The sequence below is a fragment of the Haemorhous mexicanus genome, chromosome 12 (assembly GCF_027477595.1).
Source record: "Haemorhous mexicanus isolate bHaeMex1 chromosome 12, bHaeMex1.pri, whole genome shotgun sequence".
NCBI classification, from domain to species: domain Eukaryota; kingdom Metazoa; phylum Chordata; class Aves; order Passeriformes; family Fringillidae; genus Haemorhous; species Haemorhous mexicanus.
The window spans coordinates 4,345,274-4,362,674 of record NC_082352.1 but is presented as its reverse complement, the minus strand read 5'-3'; the positions used below and the strand labels follow the sequence as shown (position 1 = coordinate 4,362,674).

General features: G+C 39.4%; 1 protein-coding gene across 4 annotated transcripts in view; it reads right to left on the bottom strand.

The window, feature by feature from the left end:
- The window catches only part of PEPD (peptidase D), a 146,246-nt gene that overhangs the window by 110,804 nt on the left and 18,041 nt on the right, over positions 1–17,401 (bottom strand). For all 4 annotated transcript variants that reach the window (XM_059857803.1, XM_059857806.1, XM_059857804.1 and 1 more), the window contains exons 4-7: positions 12,024–12,087; positions 9,969–10,016; positions 8,247–8,308; positions 2,824–2,868 (exon numbers count right to left, since the gene is read on the bottom strand). In XM_059857803.1, the coding sequence (XP_059713786.1) occupies positions 2,824–2,868; positions 8,247–8,308; positions 9,969–10,016; positions 12,024–12,087 (219 nt within the window). The remainder of the gene's footprint in view (positions 1–2,823; positions 2,869–8,246; positions 8,309–9,968; positions 10,017–12,023; positions 12,088–17,401) is intronic.

Here is a 17,401-nt window from a genome sequence, read left to right as displayed (position 1 = left end):
GAAGTATTTATAGCTTTCCATCAAAATAATGCAAGATACAGAACATTTGAAATCTTCCACATAAAAATATCAAAGCCCATTTTCACTGGGTTTACAGGAAAATACAGTATATACAGGCACAAAGCTGCAAATTACTAAATGTTTACTTCTAGCAACAGCAGGATTATGATAGACACTAGCAAATTAGAGGAACAAAAGGCCATTTGGCTGAGTGTTGGTGTCAAAAAAACTCCTGATTGCTAAGGAGATAATTTAGACAAGTTTGAATTTTTTTTCTTCTGTTAGATGGCATTTTCTTTTCAAAACACTGGAATCAATACTTAGCATATCCATTCACTATGAAATTTGAAGTGGAAGCCTTTAAATTTAAAATGAAAGTTTTAAAATTTGTTTGGAAATACACCCACTCCATAAAATGAGAAAAAAAATAAATAAAACACCATCTGCAAACTGCTGAAATCCAGTGTAAGGTGGAATTCTTCTGTTTTTTCTTTAAGTTCCATACCAAGTCAGAAAATAATGAGATCTTGAAAAAGTAAGCAAGAGAGGCAACAGATCCTTAACCACAAACACTTTGCCTCTTGTCATTTTTTCTGCATTTTATTAGAAGACTGTATATACTAGAGTTGCCTTTTGTAGCTCCCAGTTCCCCCTGGCTGGTTCAGAAAGCTCAGCCATTTCATCTCTAGCTGGCAGCTTGACAGCATGGCATAGAGCAAAGTTTTTCTGACAAGTACCATGTAAAACACAGTAGTTCAGAGCTTGCCAAATCTGAAATGAAATGCATCCCTGCAAGGAGATGATTCAAAGGATGCAATTTCCTACCCCAGAATATAACCCACAAGAATTCATCTTCCTAAAAGAAAAATGTTCTTAACTCTAAAAATATTGCTTTCCAAACAAACTTTCTTGGCTGGGAACTTGACATTCCAAGGAGATTTCTACTTTAGTAAGCTTTAATATACATGACCTGTCATTCACATGTTAATTTCACCAGACACTTAAATCCTAACAACCATCTTTAACATACTTCTGACTTAAAATGAAAGCCTCCAAAGTCAGTAAAACCTTTTAAAACATCTCTGAATACAAATCTGAACTTTCTTTTTACTTAGAATTCCCTTTCCATGAAAGCCAGGTGTAGGGAAGGTGCATACCAAGCATCCCTCTTCAGTCAGGCTGCAGCAAGAACTGAATCAGAATTCCAGGCTGCCACTCACAATTCACTGAAGAGATGATTCCTTCCACCCCAGCTCCAGGTGCTGCCTTTTCACTGCCTCAATGTTACACCTCTCTCAGCACAACCTCCAGGGCACTGACCGTATGGTTGTCCTTACCTGAGCTCTCTAAAGATTTAATCACCCTTTAATTGAAGCCACAGAGGGGAAAAGCTTATGGCACCTTATGGTAAGGTGGATGGAAACAAGCTGAAAGCTGCCTTGGGAAAAAGTCTGCAGCCCTACTCCAAAGCCTTCTGCAGCTAAAATTGCCTTCTCTGTCCCTGTTGTCCTGCTGTCTCTTCAGTGCAAAGCTTGGAAGTCAGACAGGGCCCTCTCCAGGTCCTCCCCCTCTTAAATTCAGAAGTCAAGCCCATAACATAACTTCTCTGTTTAGGAAAAGGAATGGCACAAATTCTGGAAGGACAGAATATGCAGCATCTAAAGATCAGTCCCCCTGGCACTGAGGAGCAGGCATGAGTCCCCTACCAGAGCTCCAGGCCCAGCCACAACTCAGGGATGGAACAATGTCTACACAAAGCCTCCCCACTTCCCACTTCCCTTTTGCAGCTCTATGTGCTGCCAAGCAATGAAAACTATCTGCCACAACAGATATGTGACCTTTTAACAATTCTAAATGTTCCAAAATCACTGATGTTCAAATAAAATCTCCCCAGATTTCAAGCTGGCAATTAGCTGTAGATGGAGACAGCAGAAGATGGTTCCCAGCACATGTGCTGAAAATAAGCATTAAAAGCATAATGTGCAGTAGCATGCAATACAATACCCTGCAAGAGTGGTAGCCAGAGGGTGCACCTGTGTTTTGTAGTTCAAGCTTATCTGTCTTAACTAAGGATTTGCTTCCTCATATCTAGATTAATGCACAAAAACAAACAAAAAAAAAAAGCTTAGATAAAAACCTAATTCATTAACAAAAATCCACTACTATGTTCTTTCATCCACTACTATGTTTCTTCAGTAATTTTCTAAATGGAAAACTAGAGAGCCTTAGTTGGAGCAATCCATGTGGACAAAGTCAGCAATGTTGACCAAAAGAGGAAAACTAATAAAATGGAGCAGCTTTGCACTTAGTCACACATCTAGTTTGTTTGTTTCAGGTAGGCTACAGCAGAATTCCCCAAGAATTACAAAGTACAGTTATCTGAATTTTATTCAACAGAATGAAGGCTGTTAAAATAAATCCTGGAGAAGAAATAACACCTAATTAAACACTACCTGTTTAGACAGCGTTTTGATCTATGTTTGATTTCTGTTGCTAGAACATAAATTCTCCTCAGTGCTTTTCCCATTCATACAAATTCATATTTACACAAACATGTCCTAAACCCTAACACATCCTAGAGAAATGTGTATCCAGATAAAATGCTTAAGAAATGATACATAAATTCTTTGGTTTTCAATGCTGTTACCTTGCCCTATTATTAAGTTTGTCAATTATTTCCAGTCATATCATAACATGAAATCATTTAAAATTAAAACTCCTGTGGTTAAGTAGGAGGCTTCAGCTGAGGGAATCTCTCTGAAGCAATGGTACACTATAAGCATGTTCAACACTACTCAAAGAGAAAGATTTTATGTTACTCACCATTCTGCAATTTCAGGATGAAGAATTTTGTTGTTCACATTAAATCTAAAAAAACCCAAAGATATTAATATTAAAAAGCAGCCAGCCACAACAGCAGAGACTATATACTCTTTCTTTTTTAACCATGTCTTCTCTGAGGAAGTAAAATGAAAACAAGTATTGTATGGGAATTCAACAGAGAACCCAGTGAGAAGGATGCTTTTAATTTTTAAATACATTAGACTAAACCATATACATAATTTTAAGAATGTGCAGCCAGTATAACAGTATGGTTGAGACGTGCTTATCACACTTCTTTTGGCAACAATAAAATGCTGGGTTATCAGTTCACTGCTGTGACTGTGGGATGGACCAGACTGACCTCCAGGCATTCATTCCAAATTATTCTGTGATTTTTGCTTTGTTCTTCAAACACACTTCAATGAAATCAAACCCAGCAAATTGCAGATTTCATCCTTTGTTTCATGCTTTCCCACTTCTGAGTGCACAGAAGGTGGCCATGTGATAAACAAGCTTGCTTTAGAGGATGGTGAAAAGGAAAATGACCTCTCCATGTCTTTTCCAATCTGCAGAAGAGGCAAAGCAGAAGCTCCCAACTCGCCTTGGCCTCTGACACTTCACTATTTTTCTGTTTATTTTCTACATGAGCAATTCATGTATTCTTGGAATGATTTTGAGGCTCTCTAAACAATAACACCACAGTGGCAAATAGAGAAAGCAGCTGAGTAATTAGGTGGAACACAAATGGATTTTCAAGCATTGTTAAAGGGGTTTTTTTGCTTACAATTGAAATGCCTAAGGAGTGTTCTGCATCAAGGATATTTTTGTCTGCTCAGGACTGTTGGCTTTCCAGTTAGGGTATTTAAGAGAATTAAAATGCTGCAAGCTTCCAACAGTTCTTCAAAAGATTGCCATGAGGCAACAGTTCCTTTTCCCACATTTTTGAAGGAAAAAATTAAATCTATTCCAGGTTATTAACCATTCTTTATACCCCAGAAGGGACTGATGAAAGCACAAATCCAATTAAAAAAAAATTACTTAGGAGTCCCTTTTAATTGTGTAAGGGTCTTCCTGTGTCCTGAAAAAGCAGGAAAAACCCCTATGCTTCTCTTTTTCAGAAACAGATGCTCATAAACTTATAAAACCCTAATAAGGAGAAGGCTAGTAGCTCAAACCAAAAACTTCTTATAACATTCAACGAGGACAAGTTGTATGGTATTCAATATTATGGGTGTTAAAGGGAAATCACTGTAAAAACATCTCAAGACAAAAAGCCACCCACCAGTGACAGAACAATGCATCACTACATACCAAAATTGGTCACTTGGAAACAGCAAAGTATCAGAAGGGCATATTTTCAATTTAATCATCACCACCTCAAAAATTATCACTTATGCAGACCAATGCAGAAAACTCAACAGGAAGAGCTTTTCACCACCAACAGTATGAGTACAGAAATGGTGTTTAATTCACATAATTTGTGCACAAAACCCTACATAAAATCCCCTGACCATGGCCTCCCTGCAAAGTTTTGATCTCACTAGACAGCAAACAACTTACTCATAACAAAACATGTACTACCCTAATGCTAGGGGGATTAGGCAGTGCAATCTAATTCTACATTTTTCAGCAATTTGCAAATTGACAATACTTAGATGATGAGATATGTGGTCTTGAGGAAGAAAACAAATTGGCATTTGCTACAGCTGCAATCTGTAACATATTAATGCTCTCATTTAATCAATGCAGAACTAAGAAATACTACACTTTAAGGCATGTCCAAATTGATTTCATACTCAGTTGTCCTTTCACATGCAAGACAAATTCATTAGTTAAAACAACCCTAGAAATCTACACCTCCCATATAAAAGCACTGTATAATGAGACTTCTTTCTGTCAGTTTAATGAATACACTGTGTGTGTCTACAGTGATAAAAATCTAAAACATAATGATACACAATGTTAGAATTTCTTCTCTTCTTCAACATGGAGAGTCTTTGTCCTAATGAACTGATCTGGCTATCCAATATGAAAAGAGGAATTCACTGCAAAACTTTAAACAGTAGGTACATTGCTTAAACTGTCCATCATTTACCTCAATTGACTCTGAGGATGAAAAAAACCCTGCCAACACGGTGAACAAAGATTTATTCAACAGTGATTTAAAGTATATGGTACATTACTGTTCAACCCCACAGGTTAAAAATACATTTTCTGTATGGTGAGTCACATCCTCTCAAAGCATTTTTACAAGGACTACATAACTGACATGATTAGATGAAAGGAAAACCTGCACATTTGAAGAATGGATCCATGAATTAGGGAAAAAACCTGCCAACACAGAACTGGCCTCTATTAGCAAATAGAAATATGAATTTCTAGAAAAGAAAGCACTAGAAATCTTTAGAAATCTGCTTCAGCCTTCTGGGGCAAGTGAACAATCCCCTTCTGCAGGATTCCTAGGAGCTGCAAACAGAGCTGACCTGAGGGGAGTTACCAGGAGCAGCACCAGGACATGGTCCAGGTCTCCTGTCTTAATCCCTCTCCCAGGCTGGTCCCTCAGTGCCCCTCTGCTGAGCAGGGAACCTTCCAGGTGCCACTGGCCTCTGTTCCACAGCCTGCAGCAATAGACCAGCTTTTCTGAAGGGCAACATCCCTTGCTGTATGAGAGAGCTATACATAAACTAATGGAAACCAGGAAATAATTCACCCCTACAGATTCTATAATCAGGGTAGAATCAAGCTTAGCTATTGCTAGCATGACAAAAATAACTTCAGGGTGATCCTCAGGGCACGGAAATAACCCACGACCACAGCAGTCATTTTGTCTCAAATGACTATTTATGACAGTAGAAAAATTAACCAAATAGCTTAAGTAATAATGTTCCAGCAGAAGTTCAAAAGGTTCAAAAAGTAAGGCAGGGAAGCAACATCACAAGGGCAAGAAAAAGACAGCTTCTGACAAAAGCAGATGAATTGCCTGCAAAGAGATCAAGATTCACCCTTTTTAGGAAATTAGACATAATTTTCATTATTATCCACCATGAAACATACCCACATCCCCTACCCCCACTGGGCCAGGTCATCCTAGGAGAAAAAAAGACATATGGAAGCAAGAGAAACACAAAATGGTCCTAGCAAGAAAATAGATCTCGGCCAGGAAGCCAGAAAACAAAACAAACAGGAGATTAGGCAAAAAATGGAGCATCATGGCCAGGGCAGAGCCTGGCTGAGCTGAGGACTGAGAGCCAGCAAGGCACAGCCACAGGCAGGCAGGAGGGAGTACACTTTGAAGGAACACATTGCTCTGGGTGAAATCCTCTTGGAAACAATCAATACATCTGAAATATATCTTTCTATAAAGGAAACATTTGCTACAGGAGAGGTGGAGAAGCAGAAAAGCAGGAAAGTTGAATTTGATTTGGGTCTGTATTGAAAACAAATATAAAATGGACTGGTTCATACAGACAGTTACAAAATTCTGAGGCAAGCAGAGTTTAAAAGGAAGCTCACCCCCTCCTCCAGACCATCAGTCACCCCCTGCACATGGACCAAGCAGGAGCTCACCAGAGCCACCACAGCCCAGGAGAAGACACAAAGAGAACCAGGGAAATCAAAGAAAGATTGGAGTGCCAAGTGCTTTGAAGGCATGGTCTCTGTCAGAAGAGAGGAGTTGATCCAACAACAAAATCAGTGCATGCTCTTCCATCCTGTGAGCTTGGGAGGGGAAGGCACCAACCAGACCTGTCAAAGGCAGCACAATGAATGACCCAGGGCCTGGGGGTGGAGAGGGATGAACATGTGCCAAGTCTCAAAGAGAAATATCTGCTGACAGCTGGAAATCCCTGCTAGGAATGGAGAAGCACTCCTCCTGGAGCACACAGGGAGCACACTCAGCACTCACTGAGAAGCCAATGCTTAAATATCATTCAGTGCTGTAGGAGACACTCATTTAAAATCTCAAATGAAGTGCTGAATGGAGTGGCTTTACAGCTTAATGTTGACTAGTGAATGGGCTACACTAATTAAACTCTTTAAACTGAGTTTAGTGAAATTCAGGGTAAAAAAGGTGGTTTTGGTAGTTCAAACAGACTTTTGTACATCATTCCAATAAAGAATTGCTGGTGAAGTTAATAACTGTTTGTATTTCATATGGAGGTGTATCAGATAAAACTGGAGATATTGCTCCACACAGATTTTGGAGTCCCCCTGTATGTGGAGAGTGTAAGATGAGCATCTACTTGGACAAAACAACAGAACTCACACTGGTTGTAACAGCAGAGAGGACACCAAATACTAGTTAGAAGTGACCTGAGTGTACTGTGGAATACTTCATATTTAACACAGTGGGCAGCAAAAGATGTCTAAATGCCTGGCACCTTGTTCCCAATATCCCTGACAGAACCACTAAACTCCCATTTAGGATACAGAGGGGAGAACATTATGAAATAAGTATGAAATCAGATTTCAGATCACTTGACACAAAGAAACAATCCCAGCAGAAAGCATGCTCAGATTACACAAATGAGTGCCCAGACTTGCAGCAAATTCTGTGCCCTACCATCCTCACTGTAGAATTAACATGCTGCTGACAGAGGAGGATGGAAAAAAATATAGTGAGGTGTCTGGGAGTCAATGAGCAACATCTCAGCACAACTGCTTCTTTTAGCAGGCCTTTTAATGAGGGGGGTCTGTTTGTTTTTGCCATACACTTGAGCTAAAACCAGAAAATTATCTTCTTTAAAAGATATTGTAACAGAACAGACAGTGGTGTTTCATTAAAAATTGATGCCATCATCCTCACATCCCAGAGCAAGCTGTGATCTATTTCTATTTACTGCCCTTTCAAAATACTGCATGCAGGAAGATATTTTTACCTCACTAGTAGCCAAACTTCATAAAAAGACAGTTAAGGACACTAAAAGCTCACATCTAGACAGAGAAAGGATTATTCCTTTTTCTTCTGTTTTGTGAATATATTTTACACCTGTAATGTAACATTTTTTCAGAAGACTGTGCATTACCAGAATCCATAATATCTAGATTAATAATGTACTAGGAACTCAGTAAGAGAAAGAGGCTACTCTTAATTTTTATTCCATCTGAAAATCAAATATTCCAATCACAAAAGTGGAAATGGATTTATGAGGATGGGTCTATTTGGTTTTATATAGCTACAGTATAAACACAGACAAACAGAAAATTTGGATTAACTTAGGTGCAAGAGAGATTTAAAAAAAACTCTGACTGTATTTCAAGTCATTAGAAACATGTATCAAAACTTCTTTGGAAATAAAATGTTTGGCATCTGATCTGCCATTCAACATCCTTCCATCAAGAAAAAACATAATTTAATTTGAAATTTGAAATGAATTTGACATAACCATGTAACAATTAATGTACAAAAAAGTTGTGTCACTTACTGGCTGATCCCCTCAAAGGAAGCTTCTTTGGAGACATTTCCACTATCAGTATTAACACCACGCTGGGAGGAAAAAGAAGAAAAAGGAACTGTGATTCTGAGCTAAACATGTGTATTTAAAATTGAAATCATGGGGAGAACTTGATTGCAGTAAGTATTTGGGAAAACTTACACATAAGTTTACCTGAATCACTATAAATAAAAAACCCCTGACTGTTCAAACACAGTCTAATATAAGAAATAATCAGTTCCATGGAAGACCAGCACAGAACTCAGGAACTCAAGATGTGCTGCTTAGGAAAAAGACAAGCTTGGATTTCTAATGTCCTTATGTCTTGAGAGGGAGAGGTGAGACCTATAATATAATTATACAGGGCATAAGAATGAAAAATAGAAAAGCTTCTTCTAGGGTAATTTAATATTAAAATAAATTATTATGCCCTGCCTTGGCAAACTAAATTTGCTTTGTTACTACTTAAATTTGCTTACTGCTCCCCTACAGCCTTCCATTCAAGCAAGCAGCATAAGCAAGAGTATTTTGGCTGCTACACAGAAGATGAACACTTCTGACATGTGCCTGGGGAACCCTGCAGAGCAGCAGCTCTGGAATGAGACCACAGGAGGAGAGGACCAGGTTTCCATTCAGCAGCAGACAGAGAAGAGCTCTTCCCTTCTCTGAATGCTTCTTCATGGCAGTGGGAGGAATGTGAAAGCACCACAGCACCCTCCTCTCAGCCACAAATTATGTGAAAATTCCTGATTAGAACAGGATGCTCCCAGAGTGATAACCACTCAACAACTCCATGTGAAGAAATGCACAGTAAGAACACAAGATAGTCAGACATTCCATTTCTCTCATTTAACTTAAAGAACATGAAATTAGGCCATAGGGGCATCATTTAAGAGTATATGTGGGCATACAAATATAAGTGAAAGAAAGACTGAAAACTATTTAGGGCCTCTGCTTTTAATAGATAAAGAATTCTGACATCTGAGGCCATGTACCTTCCTAAGGAGGGATTGTTTTGTTATGATTTCTGTCTGGTCTCTATCATGGGGAAAAAAGAGATCCAGGAGCTGCTACTGCATCTGCTGTAAGGGAAAGCTCAGAGTCAGTAAATAATTTTTATAAATATTAGAGACACTAAAACAGACAGTAGGAGTTTACAAAACACCTGTAAAGCAGGGGAGCAGCTGGGAGGTGATGGGAAGGAGAAACTTGCAGCCTTCACCTCCATTCATTCATGCTTCTTCCCAAGAAATAAGCAAGCACCATTCAAAATACTCAGCAAGCATTTGATATTGCCTCACTCCTCCCAGAAGCTGTTCTTACTAAACCACTCTATGGAAAAAAAGCATTCCTTGAAGCTTTGTGGGATTCCCACAGAAAGGCCCAAACCTGCCCATGACATGACCAGAACAGCATGAAAGGAAAGGGAGTTTGGAGTCAGAGTAGGGAGGCTGGAGGCCATCATGGTCAATAGGCTCACCATGTTTTACCAGAAAACCAAAATAGCTTTTGGCAGACAGAATGCACATGGGATGAGGCCAGAGGCTACAAATCTTGAAGCCATGGAGGGGCCAGAAGATTAGATTGTTGTACACAGGTGGCCTCTAATTTGGTGTAAAATGGGGAGGAAAACAGAGAATGACAGTGCAAAGAAATGCTGCATAAACTGGTATCCTTATTGAAGAAATGTAGTACTTTCCAAATATGACTTACCAAAGTGAGAAGTACAGCAGGTTTCTTCGAAGCCAATACACTGGATAGCTAAAAAGAGGGTTTAGATTACTGTTATTTGTCTTTTTCTTCCACATAACCACATTGATACCAATTTCATCAATATTCACTGCATATAAAGTAAGTGAGCTGCAAAGACAAAACTGTTCCTCTGATACCTTTCAGATATTGTATTATTACCTGAGACATGCAACAAGAGACAGCAGAATACAAAATATTGACAGTGATCAAGTTCATTGTGTCCTTTAAAGACATAAATACCAACTATAGCTCCTGTCTATTGTCATCATTAGAAAGACACAACATAGGAGCCAAAAAGTTGTAATGTCACACAGAAATAAGGAACACCAGGGTGCTCTATCCTGCACATATAAACATTTGCATTGATATTATTATGTTACAATGTGCTAAATGCTCAGCAAAGAATATTTACTGTTATTCTCACTGGGTCACTTCTACCGACTAATCCTTTTATTAGGCTCCTCCAGCCTCCTTCAAACATTCACAAACTGGGAACAAAATCACTGGGCTTGTAGAGTGCTGGGCTCTCAGAGCAGCTGCAGAAGGGTGGGTGCTGAATTACACATATTTTGAGGCAATGAACACATGACATAGCTGCATGGAGCAATATTCTATCAACTTTAAACCACCTTAACAGCACACCAAAAATATTAACAAAAGAAAGTGTATGGCAGTGAAGCTCAAAAATATCAATTCCACCCTTTATTTTTTTCATTTCTTAATCCCATGAAATATCAGGATAACACACACACGTTGGGCAATCACTGATGTAAAGCTATTCTATATAAAAGGCCCCTGGTGTCCTGATGGTGGAAAACAAATTCCTTGGCAAAAAAGTCAAAAGCTGAAGAACCATTGAGAGCTGAACAGTTATGCTGCAAGCTTCAACAGCTTCCTACTTGCAAATACATGCAAGTCCAAGCCAAAAGCAGCCTTCATTTTTTAATTTATTTACTGGTCCACATAAAGAGCTCTTTTTCCCATCAATGAAGTTTTTAAGCAGTAAAAAAGCAGAGAATAGAACATTTGTTGACAGAAAGTAACCTAAAACAACTAAGGTGAATGTGATTTTTAAAAATGTTATTTTTAAAAATAAAACATGCATTTTCCACTTGCAATTTTCATCACATGACAGATGAGCACTGGAGCACCTGGACACTACAAGACTCCAACTCACATATGGCAAAAATCAACCTCTCCACAGCTCCCTCCACTTCCAGCTCCTGACATGCAGATCAAACTCTACTTTGTTGCTGGACTCATTACGAAAAGTAAATGAAATCTCCTCACAGCTGATAAGAGAAAAACTTTTTGTCTAGAGAGTCAGAATTAGTGTTCTACAGGAACAGAAGAATCAGAGAAGTCTTCTTCAAGCTGCTCTCCATGAAAGTCACACACAGAGCCTGGCAGGAATACTGTCCTCACCTGCTGAGCCTTCCTACCACAGGAACGATTGCTGGCCAGGTGCACAAGTGTACAAACATCTGCTCAGAATTTAAATCAGAAACCTAACTAAGCAAGGCACACTTGCACCCAGAAATGTGAATGTATTTGCTTATTCAAGTAATAAGATAATTCTGTAAAAAAATAAGAGTGAGGCAGGCAGCCTTTCCCAACAGCTTTCTGGAGGCATAAAATGAATGTAGGCTCCCAAGTCCAAGCTAGGACGTGGAACCTCCTTGACAGCAATCTCCACAAATCTCCAAGGCATTCCAAAAAAGTGATTTAGTGACTTGTTTTAGTTGGATAAAGCCAAACACTGACAGGTCTCATCATGCACAGGACATGTTTACGAAACTGCCTTTGGATTAAGAACTTTGAGATCAAAAGGGCAGCCTTGAAAAAAATTTAGAAGTGCTCTGTAAGATAAAAGGACATTTTCCAGTAATAAGGGAGAGAAGATCCCACCAAGTCAGGAGACATCCAGGAAGAAGGGGATTAAAATTAAGCAAAGTCATTGCCACTCATTGATTTTGTATTCACAGAAAAAAATATTCAGAGATACAGACAACTCACCTCAGTCACACAGTAGGCTTCATCCACAGCATATTTGTTCTTGAAAAACTCAGGGGGATGAATCCTTTGGAAAACAATAAAAATAAATATTTGGGTTTAGCTTTGCTCTTACATTTCATAAGGCCACAGAGAAAGAAATAATATTCTCTACTATCACTGCAATAGAATCAGATATGAGGAATGTTTTACTAATCTTATCTTTATTTCTCAGAACAGGAGATTACACAGAAAGTAGCCACAGGTACAAAAATCAGTGTGCTTTAATCTAGTCCATGCTGATAGCACAGTCTCCTCAGAACACAAGTGTTTTTTCTATTCTATGCAAGACAGTTTTGTGAGGGACTTTTGCCACGCCACTTATACATAACTTTCTAACTCACCAAACTTTGGAAGGATGTAGAAAAGACAGAAGACCAGCCTGCCCTGTGTTACATTCAAAGAGTGAATAAAACATTCATTTTTTACCCCAGTAACCATCTAGCAGACTGAGGGCTATAAAGACATGGGCCATGCTGCCTCTATTCTTCAGGACACCAGAGATCCACTCCTCTAACCCAAGAGGGTGGGCAACTTTACAGGTCCATGTTCAAAACTAAATCTCTTCTACTCTTTTCTCCTGATATCCAGCCAGTGACATTTTTCTAAAGGCAAGAAGAATGTGAAGGATCTGCTTGCAGTCAGTCCCTCCAGGGCTCTCCTGCTGTCTTCTGTACCAGTGGCTGTACTGTTGCTCATTCCTTCACTGTATGGTAGCAACCAGTTATACAGGACACTTCAATCTCTGATTAAAATCTCCATGTCCCCAATACCAAAATAAATACAACCTCTGTAATCCTGAAATTGTGATCTCGAGATAATAAAATCACCCCAGTTGATACCCTTCCACAAAAAAAAAAAACAAAACATTTCTTTATTTCCAGGGTAAATAAAATGGGAGGAAAAAACCCATGGCTGGTGCTGGAGTTTGGAGGATCCTGTGCATTTTGCTTCCAGAGTGACAAGAGGTGTGGCCAGGACCAAAGCTCTGGCCATGCACATTACACAACAAGAGCACAAAACCACCTGGGGAAAAAATAAATGAGGCTGGAGGCCAAAGGGCATTTCTAACCCTTGCAGTAAGGACCATCAGAAGAGGTGGGGAAAACAGCACCTTGAGGAGCTGCTCCACACCACAGGCACGTGCCAGAGCTGCTGGCAGTACCAGGAGGCTGGAGCACTGCCTTATGTCCATTTTTTTATCTTGTGTGCTTCTTTATCATTTACATTTCTTCATGCTCCAAACAGTACTGGGCTGGGACATGAGCAATATGAAACCGTTTATGGTGTTCTCAAGCAGAAAATCACAGATTTTAAAAAATTTATTATCTGTGAAAGTACTACTCAAAAGTAACACAAAACTATCTCATTTTATGTTCTCTTTTGCAATACTCCTGGTGTAGACTCTTCCTATCAGTGACAGAGATTCCAAAGCAATTATCATTTATATTTTCTCCCTGGCTTATCTCACATAACATTACAAAAGCCCCACTATATCCTCTTATCTTTATATACCCTTTCTATTATAGGAGCCTAACCTCCAACTTTTGCACACTCTGTTTCTCCTACAGGCATCTCCTTATTCTTCCTTCTTTCCTCACACACTGAAGTATTTTAATAATCCAGAAACATGATGAACAGATTGAGCACCTTTTGGTTTTGTTCTCTTTTACAGTTTTAACCAATTCATCTGGTATCAGAAGAATCCCAACTGTAAAAGCAGCTAATGTATGGCCAATGGTAATTTATGGTAACATATGCTCCTTAGAGCAATACATCCAGAGCACCTTTTAATAATTAGCAGCATTGATAAATCAAAAAACTGTTTAATATAAAGTAAATATTTCATAGAAGTATACCCACAAGTGTGCTGGATTTTATTGACTTCATTTAATGCAGTTAAAGTAAGAATAGGTCTCATTTTCCATCACTCCAATAAGAAAATTTCCTTCCTTTTACAAGCTCTTTCTCAATTTTTTGTTCTTGTTGTTGCTAGTTGCCTTCTATAATTGTGCAGCCTACAGCACACAGGCACTAATCCAATTCTTTGGTTCTGGTTAATATTAATCCGTTCCAGCTTTAATCCCTCCAACATCTCTTTTCATCTACACTCTGACTCTTTTGAGGAACAAAAGCGGCTCATCGTTCTTTCAAGGCTGAATTTTTCTCTAAGAGAAAGAGAACAGCAGCTTCCCACAATCCTCCACCCTCTCCCTCAGTTGTTAAACTAGGTCATCTTTGAGATACTTTTGTCTTCATCACACCTAATGACAAGCTGCCATGATTCCCAGATGTGTACCTCCCTGCTCATCTTCCTCTTGCTACCTCACTCAAAAGTCAGCAAGACTTAGCATGAAGTTGAGAGCCAGACTTCTCAGCTCCTCTGTGAAGCACTCACAGCTCTGCCTCACTTTTTTTATACAAGCATTTAGCACCTCCAACTAGATGGAAAAATAAATTCATATACACTTCCCACAAGCTACCATCCCACAGGAGCCACGATGCTCCAGTGATGGAGCTGCCTCTCCCACTGGGAAGATTTCTAAGACCAACTCTGTTGCAGAACCTTAGAGGTGCAAGGAAAAAGTGAACTTGAAGTCTGTACCAGAGCCAAAAAAATACTATGCTGTCACACAGAGAAAAGCAGTATAGAAAGCAACCAGAGGTCAGGGAGAAGGAGAAGCCAGAGAAGCAAAGCAGGCCAGGGGAGGCAATTCTGGCCCTCTGCCCCTCAGGTGAGACCCCATCTGCAGAGCTGCCCCAGCCCTGGGGCCCTGGGGAGGACCTGGAGCTGCTGGAGAGAGTCCAAAGGAGGCACCAGGATGAGCAGAGGGATGGAGCAGCTCTGCTGGGAGGAAAGGCTGGCACAGCTGGGATTGTTCAGCCTGGAGAAGAGAAGCTTCAGGGTGACCTCAGTGTGACCTTCCAGTACCTGAAGGAGCTGACAGAAAAGGTGGAGAGAGAGTATTTGCAAGGGCCTGGTTCAACAGGACAAGGAGAAAAGGGCTCAAACTGCCAGAGGGCAGGGTTAGATGGGACACTGGGAAGAAATTCCTCCCTGTGAAGGTGGGGAGGCCCTGGCCAGGGTGCCCAGAGAAGCTGTGGCTGCCCTTGGATCCCTGGAATGGTACAAAGCCAGGCTGGATGGGGCTCTGAGCAACCTGGGATAGTGGAAGGCGGAGGTTGGAACTTGATGACCTTTAAGGTCCTATCCAACCCAGGCCATTCTATGATTCTGTCATCCTCAATGGTACCTTTCCATATTCTCTCTACTCTCTTCCATTTTTTGCCCAGTTTAGTGGGGCTCAATGAAAGATAATTATGCACAACAAGGTAGTTACTGTAAAAAGTACTAGTGCAGAGTTCCTGAGCAGATACAGGGCTCAGTACCCATTTTTATCCAATTTGAATGCAAACAGCCTAAAGCTAGCACTGGTCAGCATTGCCACAGGGTATCTTCCATGAAATGCTCACTTGGCATAACAAAAATCAGAAGTTTCATTCAGTTATCATCATTTCAAGTACATCTGATCCTTCCCAGGGATGAGGAGTACTTGTCTCTACAAATTACTCTCAAGAAGCTAGAGTAAGTTAACTGGTTACAACTTTTAGGTTTGGCTTTGTCATTTGTAACACTGCTATGGGCTGCCAGTTTTAGAATTCTGATTAATCACTGCAGAGACTATGTGCAAAAAACCCCACAGCAAGCCATAAATTAATTAGGAGGACTACCCAAGTGGAAGATATGATCCCAGATATTATTGAATCATGCCTATTTATCTATTAAAAAAAAAAACCCTCAACCCTTTTGTAAACAGAAGCAATGACCTAATTTTTATAGGGCTCAGGAAGGGGCTTGGGGTATGCAAAATTGTTTATATTGCCAGACAACACAACTTGGCAAAAACCCACACATAACAATGCATATCAGCCCTAAAAAGGCTCAATATCCTTTCCCTATGGTTTTATGACTCCAGCCAAATACCAGTGTTAATTAGAATTGTCAACAGTTAACTTCCAGGATAACAGGAATTATCATGTTCTCTTACAGTGGAAATAAGCAACTCCAAACTCCTGGAACATGCCCATGTACACATGGCCAAGCATCTAGGCAAAAATCTGGCATCTCAGAGTTCATGGCCATCAGAAAGAAAACCTTAAGAATCCTGCACTGATACTGATTTACATTAATATGGTCCTAGTTTTTCTCATTTTCAGCCACAAAAACCCCTTAAAGAAGAGACTTCTCTAGTTCATCACTTACAATTCATCCCAATTTCCAGGGAAAATGTTTGAGTTATTTTGAGTTAAACATTAAGCTGTTTACTTTCTGCTGATGCTTCCCATGAAACTCCTCTCTCTGCCATGTTTTCCTGCCTCACCTAGACCACCTACTTGGTTTCTTACTCTCAAGAGGATTGGGAAATGCTGAAGATGGCCTAAAGATTTGAAGCTATATTTTAAGAAGATCTGAATTCTTATACACTGCCTTTTTTTAAAGCTATGCTTTTATTTAAACACCAAATATTGGAGACTCATCCCTCAAAGATAACAAGTGACAGCTTTATTTTAAGCACAATGTTACTCAAGCAATGGGAAAAAAGAGGTGGGGGAGCAGCAGCAAAACTTTCACTGTAAAAATCCAGTGTGAAACATTAAATCAGAGAGTAAATTAATACCTTCCAATACCTGTACTTCATTTCTCTAACACACATTTATCATACACAAAAACCATGAGTAAAAGTGTAAGGGAGCATAGTATTAAAAATGAGTAATCACAGATCCCAGTCAGTTTTTCATCTTGGTGAAAAAAAATCCAGTTTAGAATAATCTTATGCATTTGGTTTAACTAAATTCACACAGCTCATGATGACATGTTTAAAAACCAAAATGCTTCATCAAATCCCAACCAAATCACACCAGTTCAGATTTTGCCAGACCACATTATTAGGACTGGCTCCACTTTGATGTGATCCTCAGATTGGAATTGGAAAGTGACTCCTCTGTTTATCCATCAGTTAAGATGAACAGCTATGACAGTTCTGTATATCTATAAATATACCAAAAATTTATTTTAAAGCTTTTACATATTTGGACAAAATTTAAATCACAATTTATTTGTAGCAGTTTATCAACCACATTGTGTTTCTACCTTAAACTGAATAAAAACTTGGTCTCATTGTCTGAAAACATTTTAAACCTCTTGTTCATTACACTGCACAAGAATTCATAACACAAATCTTAAGAGATCTGTACAAATTTGACATTACTGTAAGAATTCCATTAAGCAACATTTCTTTGTATGCTAAAGGACTCTGGAGCAATACCCTTGTAATATCAAC